This window comes from Lonchura striata, chromosome 31 (genome assembly GCF_050655825.1).
Source record: "Lonchura striata isolate lonStrDom1 chromosome 31, ASM5065582v1, whole genome shotgun sequence".
Lineage (NCBI taxonomy): Eukaryota > Metazoa > Chordata > Aves > Passeriformes > Estrildidae > Lonchura > Lonchura striata.
The window spans coordinates 5212676-5226121 of record NC_140733.1 but is presented as its reverse complement, the minus strand read 5'-3'; the positions used below and the strand labels follow the sequence as shown (position 1 = coordinate 5226121).

General features: G+C 47.8%; 2 protein-coding genes across 2 annotated transcripts; one reads left to right on the top strand and one right to left on the bottom strand.

Moving 5' to 3' along the window:
* Positions 1-478: 478 nt before the first annotated feature.
* On the bottom strand, positions 479-10822 carry UBL4A (ubiquitin like 4A). The gene is made up of 4 exons (XM_085563858.1): positions 10663-10822; positions 7882-7987; positions 5662-5900; positions 479-920 (listed from the first exon to the last, which is right to left on the bottom strand). The coding sequence occupies exons 1-4, from the start codon at positions 10708-10710 to the stop codon at positions 822-824; spliced, it is 492 nt and encodes a 163-aa protein (XP_085419984.1). The 5' UTR covers positions 10711-10822; the 3' UTR covers positions 479-821.
* A 126-nt stretch (positions 10823-10948) lies between these two features.
* Positions 10949-13346, top strand: LOC144247933 (uncharacterized). The gene is made up of 3 exons (XM_085563859.1): positions 10949-11018; positions 11960-12166; positions 13027-13346. The coding sequence occupies exons 1-3, from the start codon at positions 10990-10992 to the stop codon at positions 13184-13186; spliced, it is 396 nt and encodes a 131-aa protein (XP_085419985.1). The 5' UTR covers positions 10949-10989; the 3' UTR covers positions 13187-13346.
* Positions 13347-13446: the final 100 nt, after the last annotated feature.

Genomic DNA, 13446 nt, shown 5'->3' with positions numbered 1-13446 from the left:
TCCCAGTATGGAACTGGGAACGGGCCCGGTGCTCCCAGTTCAGAACTGGGAATGGAACTGGGAATGGGCCCAGTGCTCCCAGTATGGAACTGGGAACGGGCCCGGTGCTCCCAGTTCAGAACTGGGAATGGAACTGGGAATGGGCCCAGTGCTCCCAGTATGGAACTGGGAATGGGCCCAGTGCTCCCAGTATGGAACTGGGAATGGAACTGGGAATGGGCCCAGTGCTCCCAGTATGGAACTGGGAATGGGCACAGTGCTCCCAGTATGGAACTGGGAATGGAACTGGGAATGGGCCCGGTGCTCCCAGTATGGAACTGGGAATGGGCCCGGTGCTCCCAGTATGGAACTGGGAATGGGCCCAGTGCTCCCAGTATGGAACTGGGAATGGGCCCAGTGCTCCCAGTAACCCCTCAAGGGCTCTCCCAGTCCCTCCCAGTTTGTCCCAGTTTGTCCCAGTTTGTCCCAGTCCGAGCCGTTCTCTCTCTCCTTTATTCAGCACCGCGAGGATTTGGGCAAAATTTGGGGATTTTTGGGTCAAATTTGGGAATTTTTGCGTAAATTTGGGGATTTTCGGGGTAATATTTTCTGTAAAATTGGGACTTTTTGGGGATAAATTCGGGAATTTTGGGCGAAATTCGGGAATTATTGGGGTAACATTTGCTGAAATATCGGGAATTTTGGGTGTAAATTCACTGTAAAATTGGGGATTTTTGAGGTAAATTCACGGAATTTTTGAATAAATTCGGGATATTTTGGATGAATTCGGGATATTTTGGGTAAATTGGGGATTTTTGGGTAAATTGGGGTTTTGGGGGCGCTCAGGGGGCGGGGGGGGCCCCTCCCCCCTCCTGCAGCAGCCGCGCCCCCAAACGCTCGAGCTCGTCCAGGCTGAGCCCGCGCAGCGCCCGCTCGTAGTCCTGGGAGCCAAAACCACCCCAAATCAGCCCAAAATCACCCAAAACCACCCCAAAATCAGCCCAAATCACCCCAAAATCACCCAAAACCACCCCAAATCAGCCCAAAATCACCCAAAACCACCCCAAATCAGCCCAAATCACCCAAAATCACCCCAAATCAGCCCAAAATCAGCCCAAATCACCCCAAATCAGCCCAAAATCACCCAAAACCACCCCAAATCAGCCCAAAACCACCCAAAATCACCCCAAAATCAGCCCAAAATCAGCCCAAATCACCCCAAATCAGCCCAAAATCACCCAAAATCAGCCCAAAATCAGCCCAAATCAGCCCAAAATCAGCCCAAAATCAGCCCAAAATCAGCCCAAAATCAGCCCAAAATCAGCCCAAATCACCCCAAATCAGCCCAAAATCAGCCCAAAAATCAGCCCAAAAATCACCCCAGAAATCAGCCCAAAAATCACCCCAAATCAGCCCAAAACCACCCCAAATCAGCCCGAAATCACCCAAAATCACCCCAAAATCAGCCCAAAAATCAGCCCAAAATCAGCCCAAAAACACCCCAGAAATCAGCCCAAAAATCAGCCCAAATCAGCCCAAACATCAGCCCAAAAATCAGCCCAAAATCACCCAAAATCAGCCCAAAATCAGCCCAAATCAGCCCAAAATCAGCCCAAAATCACCCAAAATCACCCCAAATCACCCCAAAATCAGCCCAAAAATCAGCCCAAAATCACCCCAAAATCACCCCAAAATCAGCCCAAAATCACCCCAAATCAGCCCAAAATCAGCCCAAAAATCACCCCAAAATCAACCCAAATCAGCCCAAAAATCACCCCAAAATCAGCCAAAATCAGCCCAAAATCAACCCAAATCACCCAAAATCACCCAAAATCACCCCAAAATCACCCCAAAAATCAGCCCAAAAATCAGCCCAAAACCACCCCAAATCACCCAAAATCACCCAAAATCAGCCCAAATCACCCCAAAATCAGCCCAAAACCACCCCAAAAATCAGCCCAAAATCAGCCCAAAAATCACCCCAAATCAGCCCAAAATCAGCCCAAAAATCACCCCAAATCACCCCAAATCAGCCCAAAACCACCCCAAATCAGCCCAAATCAGCCCAAAATCACCCTAAAATCAGCCCAAAATCACCCTAAAATCAGCCCAAAATCACCCTAAAATCACCCAAAATCAGCCCAAAATCAGCCCAAAAATCAGCCCAAAATCAGCCCAAAACCACCCCAAATCAGCCCAAAATCAGCCAGGACCCCAAAATAACCCCAAAATCTCACCCGGAAACCACAATAATTCCACCCAAAACCCCAAAATAACCCCAAAATCAGCCCGGACCCCAAAATCACATAAAAAATTATCCGGGACCCCAAAATAACCCCCAAAATCCCCCCAAATCGCCCCGAAAATCCCAAATTTTGTCCAAAATCCCATTAAAATCCACTAAAAATCCCAATATTCCCCCAAAATTTCCCCAATTTCCCCCAAAATTTCCCCAATTTCCCCCCAAATCCCCCAAAATTCCCTCAAAAAATCCCCCAAATCCACCCAACTTGCCCCCAAAATTCACCAAACTTTCCCCAAATTTCCCCTATTTTGTCCCAAAATTCCCCGAAAATCCCATTAAAATCCCCTAAAAATCCCCAATATTCCCCCAAAATCCGCCAAATTTCCCCCCAATTTTCCCCAATTCCCCCAATTTTTTCCCAAATTCCCCCAAAATCCCCCCAAAATCCCCAAATCTCCCCCAAACTCATCCCAAATCCCCCCAAAATCCCCTAAAAATCCCAACATTCCCCAAAAATCCCCCCAAAATTTCCCAAAATCCCCCTACAATCCCCCAAAAATCCCCAATTTTCCCCAAAATCCCCTAAAAATCCCCAATATTCTCCAAAATCCCCCCAACATTTCCCAAAATCCCCCAAAAGTCTGCTAAAAATCCCAATATTCCCCCAAATTTCCCCCCCAAATCCCCAAAAAAATCCCAAATTTTCCCCAAAATCCCCTAAAAATCCCTTAAAAATCCCCAATATTCCCCCAAAATTCCCCCCAAATCCCCCAAAAATCCCAAATTTTCCCCAAAACCCCATTAAAATCCCCTAAAAATCCCAGTATCCCCCCAATTTTTCCTCCAAAATCCCTATATTTTTCCCCCAATTTTTTCCCAAATCCCCCAATTTTTTCCCAAAATCCCCCGAATTCCCCCCAAAATCCCCGTCCCACCTTCAGCAGCTGCTGCAGCACGCGGGGTCCCTCCTGGCTCCCGAAATGTCTCCCCAAAATCCCCCCAAAATCCCAAATGTTTCCCCAAATCCCCCTAAATTTCCCCAAAATCCCTCTTATCACCCCAAAATCCCCAATATTCCCCCAAAATTCCCCCAAAATTCCCCCCAAATCCCCCAAAAATCCCAAATTTTCCCCAAAACCCCATTAAAATCCCCTAAAAATCCCAGTTTCCCCCCAATTTTTCCCCCAAAATCCCCATATTTTTCCCCCAATTTTTCCCCCAAATCCCCCAATTTTTCCCCAAATCCCCCAATTTTTCCCCAAAATCCCCCAATATTTCCCAAAATCCCCCGAATTCCCCCCAAACCCCCGTCCCACCTTCAGCAGCTGCTGCAGCACGCGGGGTCCCTCCTGGCTCCCGAAATGTCACCCCAAAATCCCCCCAAAATCCCAAATGTTTCCCCAAATCCCCCTAAATGTCCCCAAAACCCACCATATCACCCCAAAATCCCCAATATTCCCCCCAAATCCCCCCAAAACTTCCCAAAATCCTCCCAAAAATCCCAAATTTTCCCTGAAATCCCCTAAAAATCCCAATATTCCCCCAAAATCCCCCCATATTTTTCCCCAAAATCCCCCATTTTTTTTCCCCAAATCCCCCGTTTTTTTTCCCCAAAATCCCCAATTTTTCCCCCAAATCCCCCAATTTTTCCCCCAAATCCCCCAATTTTTCCCCCAAATCCCCCAATTTTTCCCAAAATCCCCCGAATTCCCCCCAATCCCCGTCCCACCTTCAGCAGCTGCTGCAGCACGCGGGGTCCCTCCTGGCTCCCGAAATGTCTCCCCAAAATCCCCCTAAACCCCAAAATCGCCAAATCTCCCCCAAATTCATTCCAAATCCACCCAAAATCCCCTAAAAATCCCAACATTCCCAAAAATCCTCCCAAAATTTCCCCAAATCCCCCAAAAGTCCACTAAAAATCCCAATATTCCCCCAAATTTCCCCCCAAATTGCCCAAAAATCCCAAATTTTCCCCAAAATCCCCTAAAAATCCCTTAAAAATCCCCAAAATTCCCCCAAAATCCCCCAATTTTTCCCAAATTCCCCCCAAAATCCCCCGTCCCACCTTCAGCAGCTGCTGCAGCACGCGGGGTCCCTCCTGGCTCCCGAAATGTCTCCCCAAAATCCCCCCAAAATCCCAAATTTTTCCCCAAATCCCCCTAAATGTCCCCAAAACCCACCATATCACCCCAAAATCCCCAATATTCCCCCCCAAAACTTCCCAAAATCCTCCCAAAAATCCCAAATTTTCCCTGAAATCCCCTAAAAATCCCAACATTCCCCCAAAATCCCCCCATATTTTTCCCCCAAAATCCCCAATTTTTCCCCCACAATCCCCCATTTTTTTTCCCCAAAATCCCCATATTTTTCCCCAAAATACCCTAATTTTTACCCCCAAATCCCCCAATTTTCCCCAAAATCCCCATATTTTTCCCCAAAATCCCCCAATTTTTCCCCCCAAATCCCCCAATTTTTTCCCAAAATCCCCAAAATTCCCCCCAAATCCCCCAAAAATCCCAAATTTTCCCCAAAACCCCATTAAAATCCCCTAAAAATCCCAGTTTCCCCCCAATTTTTCCCCCAAAATCCCTATATTTTTCCCCCAATTTTTCCCCAAATCCCCCAATTTTTCCCCCAAATCCCCCGTTTTTTTCCCCAAAATCCCCATATTTTTCCCCAAAATCCCCCAATTTTTCCCCAAAATCCCCCAATTTTCCCCCAAATCCCCCAATTTTTCCCAAAATCCCCCGAATTCCCCCCAATCCCCGTCCTACCTTCAGCAGCTGCTGCAGCACGCGGGGTCCCTCCTGGCTCCCGAAATGTCTCCCCAAAATCCCCCCAAAATCCCAAATGTTTCCCCAAATCCCCCTAAATGTCCCCAAAATCCCCCATATCACCCCAAAATCCCCAATATTTCCCCCAAATCCCCCCAAAATCCTCCCAAAACCCCAAATTTTCCCTGAAATCCCCTAAAAATCCCAACATTCCCCCAAAATCCCCCCATATTTTTCCCCCAAAATCCCCCATTTTTTTTCCCCAAATCCCCCGTTTTTTTTCCCCAAAATCCCCATATTTTTCCCCAAAATCCCCTAATTTTTACCCCCAAATCCCCCAATTTTCCCCAAAATCCCCCAATTATTTTCCCCAAAATCCCCCAATTTTTCCCCCAAAATCCCCCAATTATTTTCCCCAAAATCCCCCAATTTTTCCCCCCAAATCCCCCAAAAATCCCAAATTTTCCCCAAAACCCCATTAAAATCCCCTAAAAATCCCAGTATCCCCCCAATTTTCCCCCCAAAATCCCTATATTTTTCCCCAAAATCCCCAATTTTTCCCCCAAATCCCCCAATTTTTCCCCCAAAATCCCCAATTTTTCCCCCAAAATCCCCCAATTTTTCCCAAAATCCCCCGAATTCCCCCCAAAATCCCCGTCCCACCTTCAGCAGCTGCTGCAGCACGCGGGGTCCCTCCTGGCTCCCGAAATGTCTCCCCAGGATTTGGGCCAGGCCGGGCCCGAAGGGGCTCGGGGGGGGCTCGGGGGGGTCCCCGCGCGCCGGGGGGGGAGGGGCGGGGGGGGGAGGGGCGGCCGCGGCCCCTCCCCCCCCCGGGGGCGGCCTCAGGACCAGGTTGAGGCGCGCCGAGGGCCCGATGGAGTAATCGCAGAGGCGGCGCTCGTCTGCGGAAATCCCGTTTATTCACCCCAAAAACGGCCCCGGAATTGGCAAAACAATCCCCCCAGAATGGAACAAAATCCCCCCAAAACAGCCCCGGAATTGCTAAAAAAATACCCCCAAAATATTCCCCCAAATACCCCAAAATTGAACAAAATCCCCCGAAAACAGCCCCGAAATTGCTAAAAAAATACCCCCAAAATATTCCCCCAAATACCCCAAAATTGAAGAAAATCCCCCCAAAAATAGCCCAAAACCAGCCCCGGAATTGGCAAAATAATGCCCCCAAAATACCCCAAAATATTCCCCCAAATACCCCAAAATGGAACAAAACCCCCCCAAAAATAGCCCAAAACCAGCCCCGGAATTGGCAAAATAATACCCCCCAAAATATTCCCCCAAATACCCCAAAATTGAAGAAAATCCCCCCGAAACCAGCCCCGAAACGGCCGGAAAATACCCCAAAAACAACCCCGGAATTGGCAAAATAATACCCCCAAAATTGAACAAAATATTCCCCCAAATACCCCAAAATTGAAGAAAATCCCCCCAAAAATAGCCCAAAACCAGCCCCGGAATTGGCAAAATAATACCCCCAAAATACCCCAAAATATTCCCCCAAATACCCCAAAATTGAACAGAATACCCCCCAAAACAGCCCCGAAATTGCTAAAAAAATCCCCCCAAAATATTCCCCCAAATACCCCAAAATTGAAGAAAATCCCCCCAAAAATAGCCCAAAAACAGCCCCGGAATTGCCAAAATAATCCCCCGAAAATTGAACAAAATCCCCCGAAAACCAGCCCCGAAACGGCCGGAAAATACCCCAAAAACAGCCCCGGAACTGGCAAAATAATATCCCCAAAATTGAACAAAATATTCCCCCAAATACCCCAAAATTGAAGAAAATTCCCCCAAAAATAGCCCAAAACCAGCCCCGAAATTGGCAAAATAATCGCCCCAAAATTTAACAAAATCCCCCCCAAAAATAGCCCAAAACCAGCCCCGGAACTGGCAAAAAAATCCCCCCAAATATTCCCCCCCAAATACCCCAAAATTGAACAAAATCCCTCCGAAACCAGCCCCGAAACGGTTGGAAAATTCCCCAAAACCAGCCCCGGAACTGGCAAAATAATACCCCCAAAATTCAACAAAATATTCCCCCAAATACCCCAAAATTGCAAAAAAAAATACCCCAAAATTGAACCAAATCCCCCCAAAAATACCCTGAAAATAGCCCCGAAATTGCTAAAAAATCTCCCCAGAATTGAACAAAATCCCCCCAAAAATAACCCAAAAACAGCCCCGGAATTGCCAAAAAAATCCTCCCAAAAATTCCCCAAAATATTCTCCCAAATCCCCCAAAATTGCAAAAAAATATCCCCCAAAATTGAACAAAATTCCCTCCCCACCAAAAATATCCCCAGAAATTGCAAAAAAAATACCCCCAAAATTGCCAAAAAAATCTCCCCCCAAAAATTCCCGGAAATTGCCAAAAAAATCCCCCAAAATTGAAAAAAAAAACTCCAAAATCCTCCCCAAAATCCCCCAAAATTGGAAAAAACACCTCCCAAATTTCCCACCCAAAATTCCCAAAAATTTCCAAAAAAACCCCAAACAATCCCCAAACCTCCCCAAAAAATTTCCCCAAATCCCCCCAAATTATGCAAAAATTCCCAAAATCCCCCCCCAAAAATCCCAAAATTTTCCAAAAATCCCCAAAAAACTAAAAAAAAAAAATTCCCAAAAACCCCAGGCAAAAAAAAAAAAAAAATCCCCAAATCCCCCCAAACCTCCCCAAAAAATTCTCCCAATTTCCCCCCCAAAATTTCAAAAAAATCCCCAAAAAATCAAAAAAAAATTCAAAATAAATCCCCAAAACCCCGGGAAAAAAAACCCCAAATCCCCCCAAAATTCCCTGAATTTTGCAAAACTTCCCAAAACGCCCCAAATGGCCCAAAATTGCCGGAAATTGCCAAATTTCACCTGCCAGGGCCTTGCCGCGGAACAGGAGCCGCTGCTGCTCCACCGGCACCTGGAGCCGCTCGGCCAGCAGCGCCTTGAGGGCCCCGACGCGCTCCTCGGGGGCCACCTGGGGATCCATCCCAGAATAGTCCCGGGACCCAAATCCCAAAATTCCCAAAATTCCCAAAATTCCCCCCAAAAAAATCCCCGGAAAAAAACCTCAAAAAATCGTCAAAAAATCGTCAAAACATGAAAAAAACTCCTCAAGAAATCCTCAAATCCATCCCAGAATAGTCCCGGGACCCAAATCCCCAAATTCCCAACGTTCCCCAAAATTCCCAAAATTTCCCCCAAAAAAATCCCCAGAAAAAAACTCAAAAAATCAGAAAAAAATCAGAAAAAAAAATCAATAAATTGAAAAAGATCCTCTAAAAAAATCCCCAAATCCATCCCAGAATAGTCCCCGAGATGCAAATTACCAAATCCCAAAAATCCCCAAAATTCCCAAAATTTCCCCCAAAAAAATCCCCCGGAAAAAAACTCAAGATATCGTCAAAAAATCATCAAAACATGAAAAAAAACTTCTCAAGAACTCCTCAAATCCATCCCAGAATAGTCCCGGGACCCAAATCCCCAAATTCCCAAAATTCCCAAAATTTCCCCCAAAAAAAATCCCCGGAAAAAAACTCAAAAAATCGGAAAAAAATCAGAAAAAAAAATCGATAAATTGAAAAAGATCCTCCAAAAAAATCCCCAAATCCATCCCAGAATAGTCCCCGAGATGCAAATTACCAAATCCCAAAAATCCCCAAAATTCCCAAAATTTCCCCCAAAAAAATCCCCGGAAAAAAAAACTCAAAAAATCGTCAAAAAATCATCAAAACATGAAAAAAACTCCTCAAGAACTCCTCAAATCCATCCCAGAATAGTCCCGGGACCCAAATCCCCAAATTCCCAAAATTCCCAAAAATTCCCAAAATTCCCCCCAAAAAAATCCCCGGAAAAAAACTCAAAAAATCGGTAAAAAATCAGAAAAAAAACATCAATAAATTGAAAAAGATCCTCTAAAAAAATCCCCAAATCCATCCCAGAATAGTCCCCGAGATGCAAATTACCAAATCCCAAAATTCCCAAAATTTCCCCCCAAAAAATTCCCGGAAAAAACCTCAAAAAATCGTCAAAAAAATCATCAAAACATGAAAAAAACTCCTCAAGAAATCCTCAAATCCATCCCAGAATAGTCCCGGGACCCAAATCCCCAAATTCCCAAAATTCCCAAAATTTCCCCCAAAAAAATCCCCCGGAAAAAAACTCAAAAAATCGGAAAAAAATCGGAAAAAAAATCAATAAATTGAAAATATCCTCCAAAAAAATCCCCAAATCCATCCCAGAATAGTCCCCAAGACCCAAATCCTCAAATCCCCAAATTCCCAAAATTCCCAAAATTTCCCCCCAAAAAATCCCCCGGAAAAAAACTCAAGATATCGTCAAAAAATCATCAAAACATGAAAAAAAACTTCTCAAGAACTCCTCAAATCCATCCCAGAATAGTCCCGGGACCCAAATCCCCAAATTCCCAAAATCCCCAAAATTCCCAAAATTTCCCCCAAAAAAATCCCCGGAAAAAAACCTCAAAAAATCGTCAAAAAATCATCAAAACATGAAAAAAACTCTTCAAGAAATCCTCAAATCCATCCCAGAATAGTCCCCGAGATGCAAATTACCAAATCCCAAAAATCCCCAAAAATTCCCAAAATTCGCAAAAAAATTTCCCCAAAACTCCCAAAAATTTCCAAAAAAATTCCCCAAAAAATCCTCAAAAAATAATAAAAAACCACCAAAAAAAAAAAATCGAAAAAAATCCTCAAAAAATCCCCAAATCCATCCCAGAATAGTCCCTGAAATCGAAATTCTAAAATATCCCAAAAATCCCCAAAATATTCCCCAAAAAATCCTCAAAAATTCAAAAAAAATCCCCCCCAAAATAACCCAAAATCGTCCTACAAATCCCCCCGAAATTCCCAAAAATCCCCTAAAACCGCCCCCAAAAATCCCAAAACTCCCCCAAATCCCCACCCGAAATCCCAAAATTCCTGAAAATTTCCCCAAAAATTCCCAAAAGGTTCCCAAAAATTCTCACCAAAACCTCCCCAAAAACCCAAAAAATATCCCAAAAAATCCCCAAAATCCTCCCAAAACATCCCAAAATTCCCCCAGAAACCTCCAAAATTCCCCCCTAAAAAACCCAAAATATTCCAAAAATCCCCCCAAAATCCCCCCCAAAAAACCCCCCAAAAAACCCCCAAAAAACCCCCAAAATCCCCCCAAAAAATCCCCAAAATTCCTCTTAAAAAACCCCAAAAATCCCCAAATCCCCCCAAAGTCTCCCCAAAAATCCACCCCTAAAAACCCCCCAAAATTCCCCCTAAAAAAACCCCCAAAAATCCACCCCCAAAAAATCCCCAAAATCCCCCCAAAAATCCCAAAATTCCCCCAAAAAATCCCCCCCAAAAATCCCTAAAAACCCCCCAAAATTCCCCCAAAAAACCCCCCAAAAATCCCCCAAATTCCCTAAAAACCCCCAAATTTCCTCCTAAAACCCCCCAAATTCCCCCAAATTTCCCTTAAAAATCCTCCCAAAAAAGTCCCAAAATCCCCCCAAAAATCCCAGAATCCCCCAAAAAACCCCCAAAATTCCCCCAGAGCCCCCCAAAAATCCCCCCTAAAAATCCCCCCTAAAAATCCCCAAATTTTCCCAAAATCCCCAGATTTGTCCCCAATCCCCTCCCGCCCCTCCCCCACCTGCAGGCTGCACTCGCGGCCCTGCAGCGCCTTCACCGTCAGCAGCATCGGCCCCAAAAACCCCCAAAACCCCCCAAAAACCCCCAAAAAAACCCAAAAATCCCAAAAATGGCCCAAAATGCCCCAAAAACCCGCCAGGAGCCCCCGGGGGCCCGAGGAGAGCGGCACCGGAAGTGACGGGGAAGAACCGGAAGTGAACCGGAAGTGGCGGCAGAGCAAAGCGTCAGGGAAGCGGAAGTGGCGGCGGAGGGAAGGCAAAGTGAACCGGAAGTGGCGGTAGAAAGAAGAGGAAGTGAACCGGAAGTGGGCGGGTTTTGGCGAGGCAAGATGGCGGCGCCCAGGGAGAGGCTGCAGCTGTATCCTGGGAGAGGAAATGGGGGAAATTTTGGGGATTTTTGGGGAATTTTTGGGGAATTTTTTGGGAATTCGGGGGTTTGGAATTTGTCAGCAGAGAGCTGAGGGGGCGCCCCGGGATTTTGGGGGGTCCTGGGGGGGGGTCGGGGCAATTTGGGGGATTTTTGGGGGGATTTTTGTGAATTTTGGGGGGATTTGGGGTTTTTTTGACAATTCTGGAGAATTTTGGGAATTTTGGTAGAATTTTAGGGAATTTTTGGGAAATTTGGGAGAAGTTTTGGGAAATTGGGAAATTTTAGGGAAATTTTGGCAAATTTCTGGGGATTTTTGTAATTTTGGGGGGAATTTTGGGGGATTCTTGGCAATTTCAGAGAAACTTCTGGGTCAGAATTTTGGGAACTTTTGGGAGAACTTTTGAGAATTTTGGGGAATTTTTGGGCTGAATTTTGGGAAATTTTTTTAAGCGGGCTTTTGGGAAGTTTTGGGGATTTTGGGGAGAATTTCCGGGAATTTGGAGTGGATTTTTTGGGAATTCTGCCTGGATTTTTGGGAATTTCGGGGGGAATTTCTGGGAATTTTTGGAAGAATTTTTCTGAATTTTGGGGCACATTTTGGGGAAGTTTTAGGAAATTTTTTTGGGTGGATTTTTCAGAATTTCGGGAGGAATTTTCTAGAATTTCGGGGGGAATTTTCAGGAATTCTGAGGCGATTTTTCAGGAATTTTGGGGGGAGATTTTCAGGAATTTTGGGGGGATTTTTTGGGAATTCTGCCCGGAATTTCGGGGGGATATTTGGGAACTTTGGGGAATTTCGGGGGGAATTTTCAGGAATTTTTGGAAAATTTTCGGGATTTTTGGGGGGGATTTTTGGGAATTTCGGGGGGATTTTTGGGGAGGTATTTTCAGGAATTATTTTGGGAATTCTCCTTGACCCTCCCCCCCCGCTCGCTGTCCCTGCCCCTCCCCTCCCCCCGCCTGGCGCTGCTGGCGCTGCGAGCGCTGCAGCCCGACCTGGCCCCGCCCCCCGCGCAGGCCCCGCCCCCAGGACAGGCCCCGCCCCCAGGACAGGCCACGCCCCCAGGACAGGCCCCGCCCCCCGGCCGGACCCACCCCTCCCCCACGGCGACAGCCAGAGGAGAGAGCCTGGAGCTGTGAGAGCCAAACTGGGAGCACTGGGAGGGACTGGGAGGGAACTAGGAGGGACTCGGAGGGAACTGGGAGGGACTGGGAGCACTGGGAGGGAACTGGGAGGGGACTGGGAGGGACTGGGAGGGAACTGGGAGGGACTCGGAGGGAACTGGGAGGGACTGGGAGCACTGGGAGGGAACTGGGAGGGAACTGGGAGGGATTGGGAGGGAACTGGGAGGGAACTGGGAGGGACTGGGAGGGAACTGGGAGGGAACTGGGAGCACTGGGAGGGAACTGGGAGCACTGGGAGGGAACTGGGAGCCAAACTGGGAGTGCTGGCAGGGACTGGGAGGGAACTGGGAGCACTGGGAGCCAAATTGGGAGCACTGGGAGGGACTGGGAGAACGGGGAGGGACTGGGAGCCAAACTGGGAGAGACTGGGAGGGAACTGGGAGCACTGGGAGGGACTGGGAGCACTGGGAGGACTGGGAGGGAACTCGGAGGGATTGGGAGGGAACTGGGAGCACTGGGAGGGACTGGGGGGGGCGTGGCCAATGGATGGAACAGCTCTGAGTGGGCGTGTCCCACCCTGACCACGCCCCTCTTCCCTCGCAGCCAATGGGAGGAACCCGGGGGTGGGGCCATTGAGGGATGGGGAGGGGCAATGATGGGAGGGGGCGTGGCTCATCCTGACCACGCCCCCTATCCCCCTGCAGCCAATCAGCGGCTCGGGGGGCGGGGCCAGTGTGGAGGGCGGGGCCAATTCTGGGGCGGGGCCAATGAGGGATGGGCAGGAGTCAATGAGGAAAGGGGGCGTGGCCACTTGATGAATAAATCAATGTGGGCGTGTCCTTTACTGACCACGCCCCCTCTCCCCCGTCAGCCAATGGGAGGCGCCGCTGGCCCGGGCGCTGCGGGGCGGGGCCTCGACCTTCCTGGAGCTGCTGGGGCTGGTGCTGGAAACCATCGAGAGCTTCGGGATGGCCACGCCCCCCGCCGAGGCCACGCCCCCCGCGCGGCCGAGCCCCGCCCCTTCTCAATGAAGCCCCGCCCCCTCTCAATAAAACCACGCCTCTCAAAACCACGCCCACTCTCAATGAAGCCACGCCCCCTCCCAATAAAGCCACGCCTCTCAATAAAACCACGCCCACTCTCAGTAAAGCCACGCCCCCTTTCAATAAAGCCACGTCCACTCTCAATGAAGCCACGCCCACTCTCAATGAAGCCACGCCCCCTCCCAATAAAGCCACGCCCCTCAATGAAACCACGCCCATTCTCAATGAAGCCACGCCCCCTCCCAATA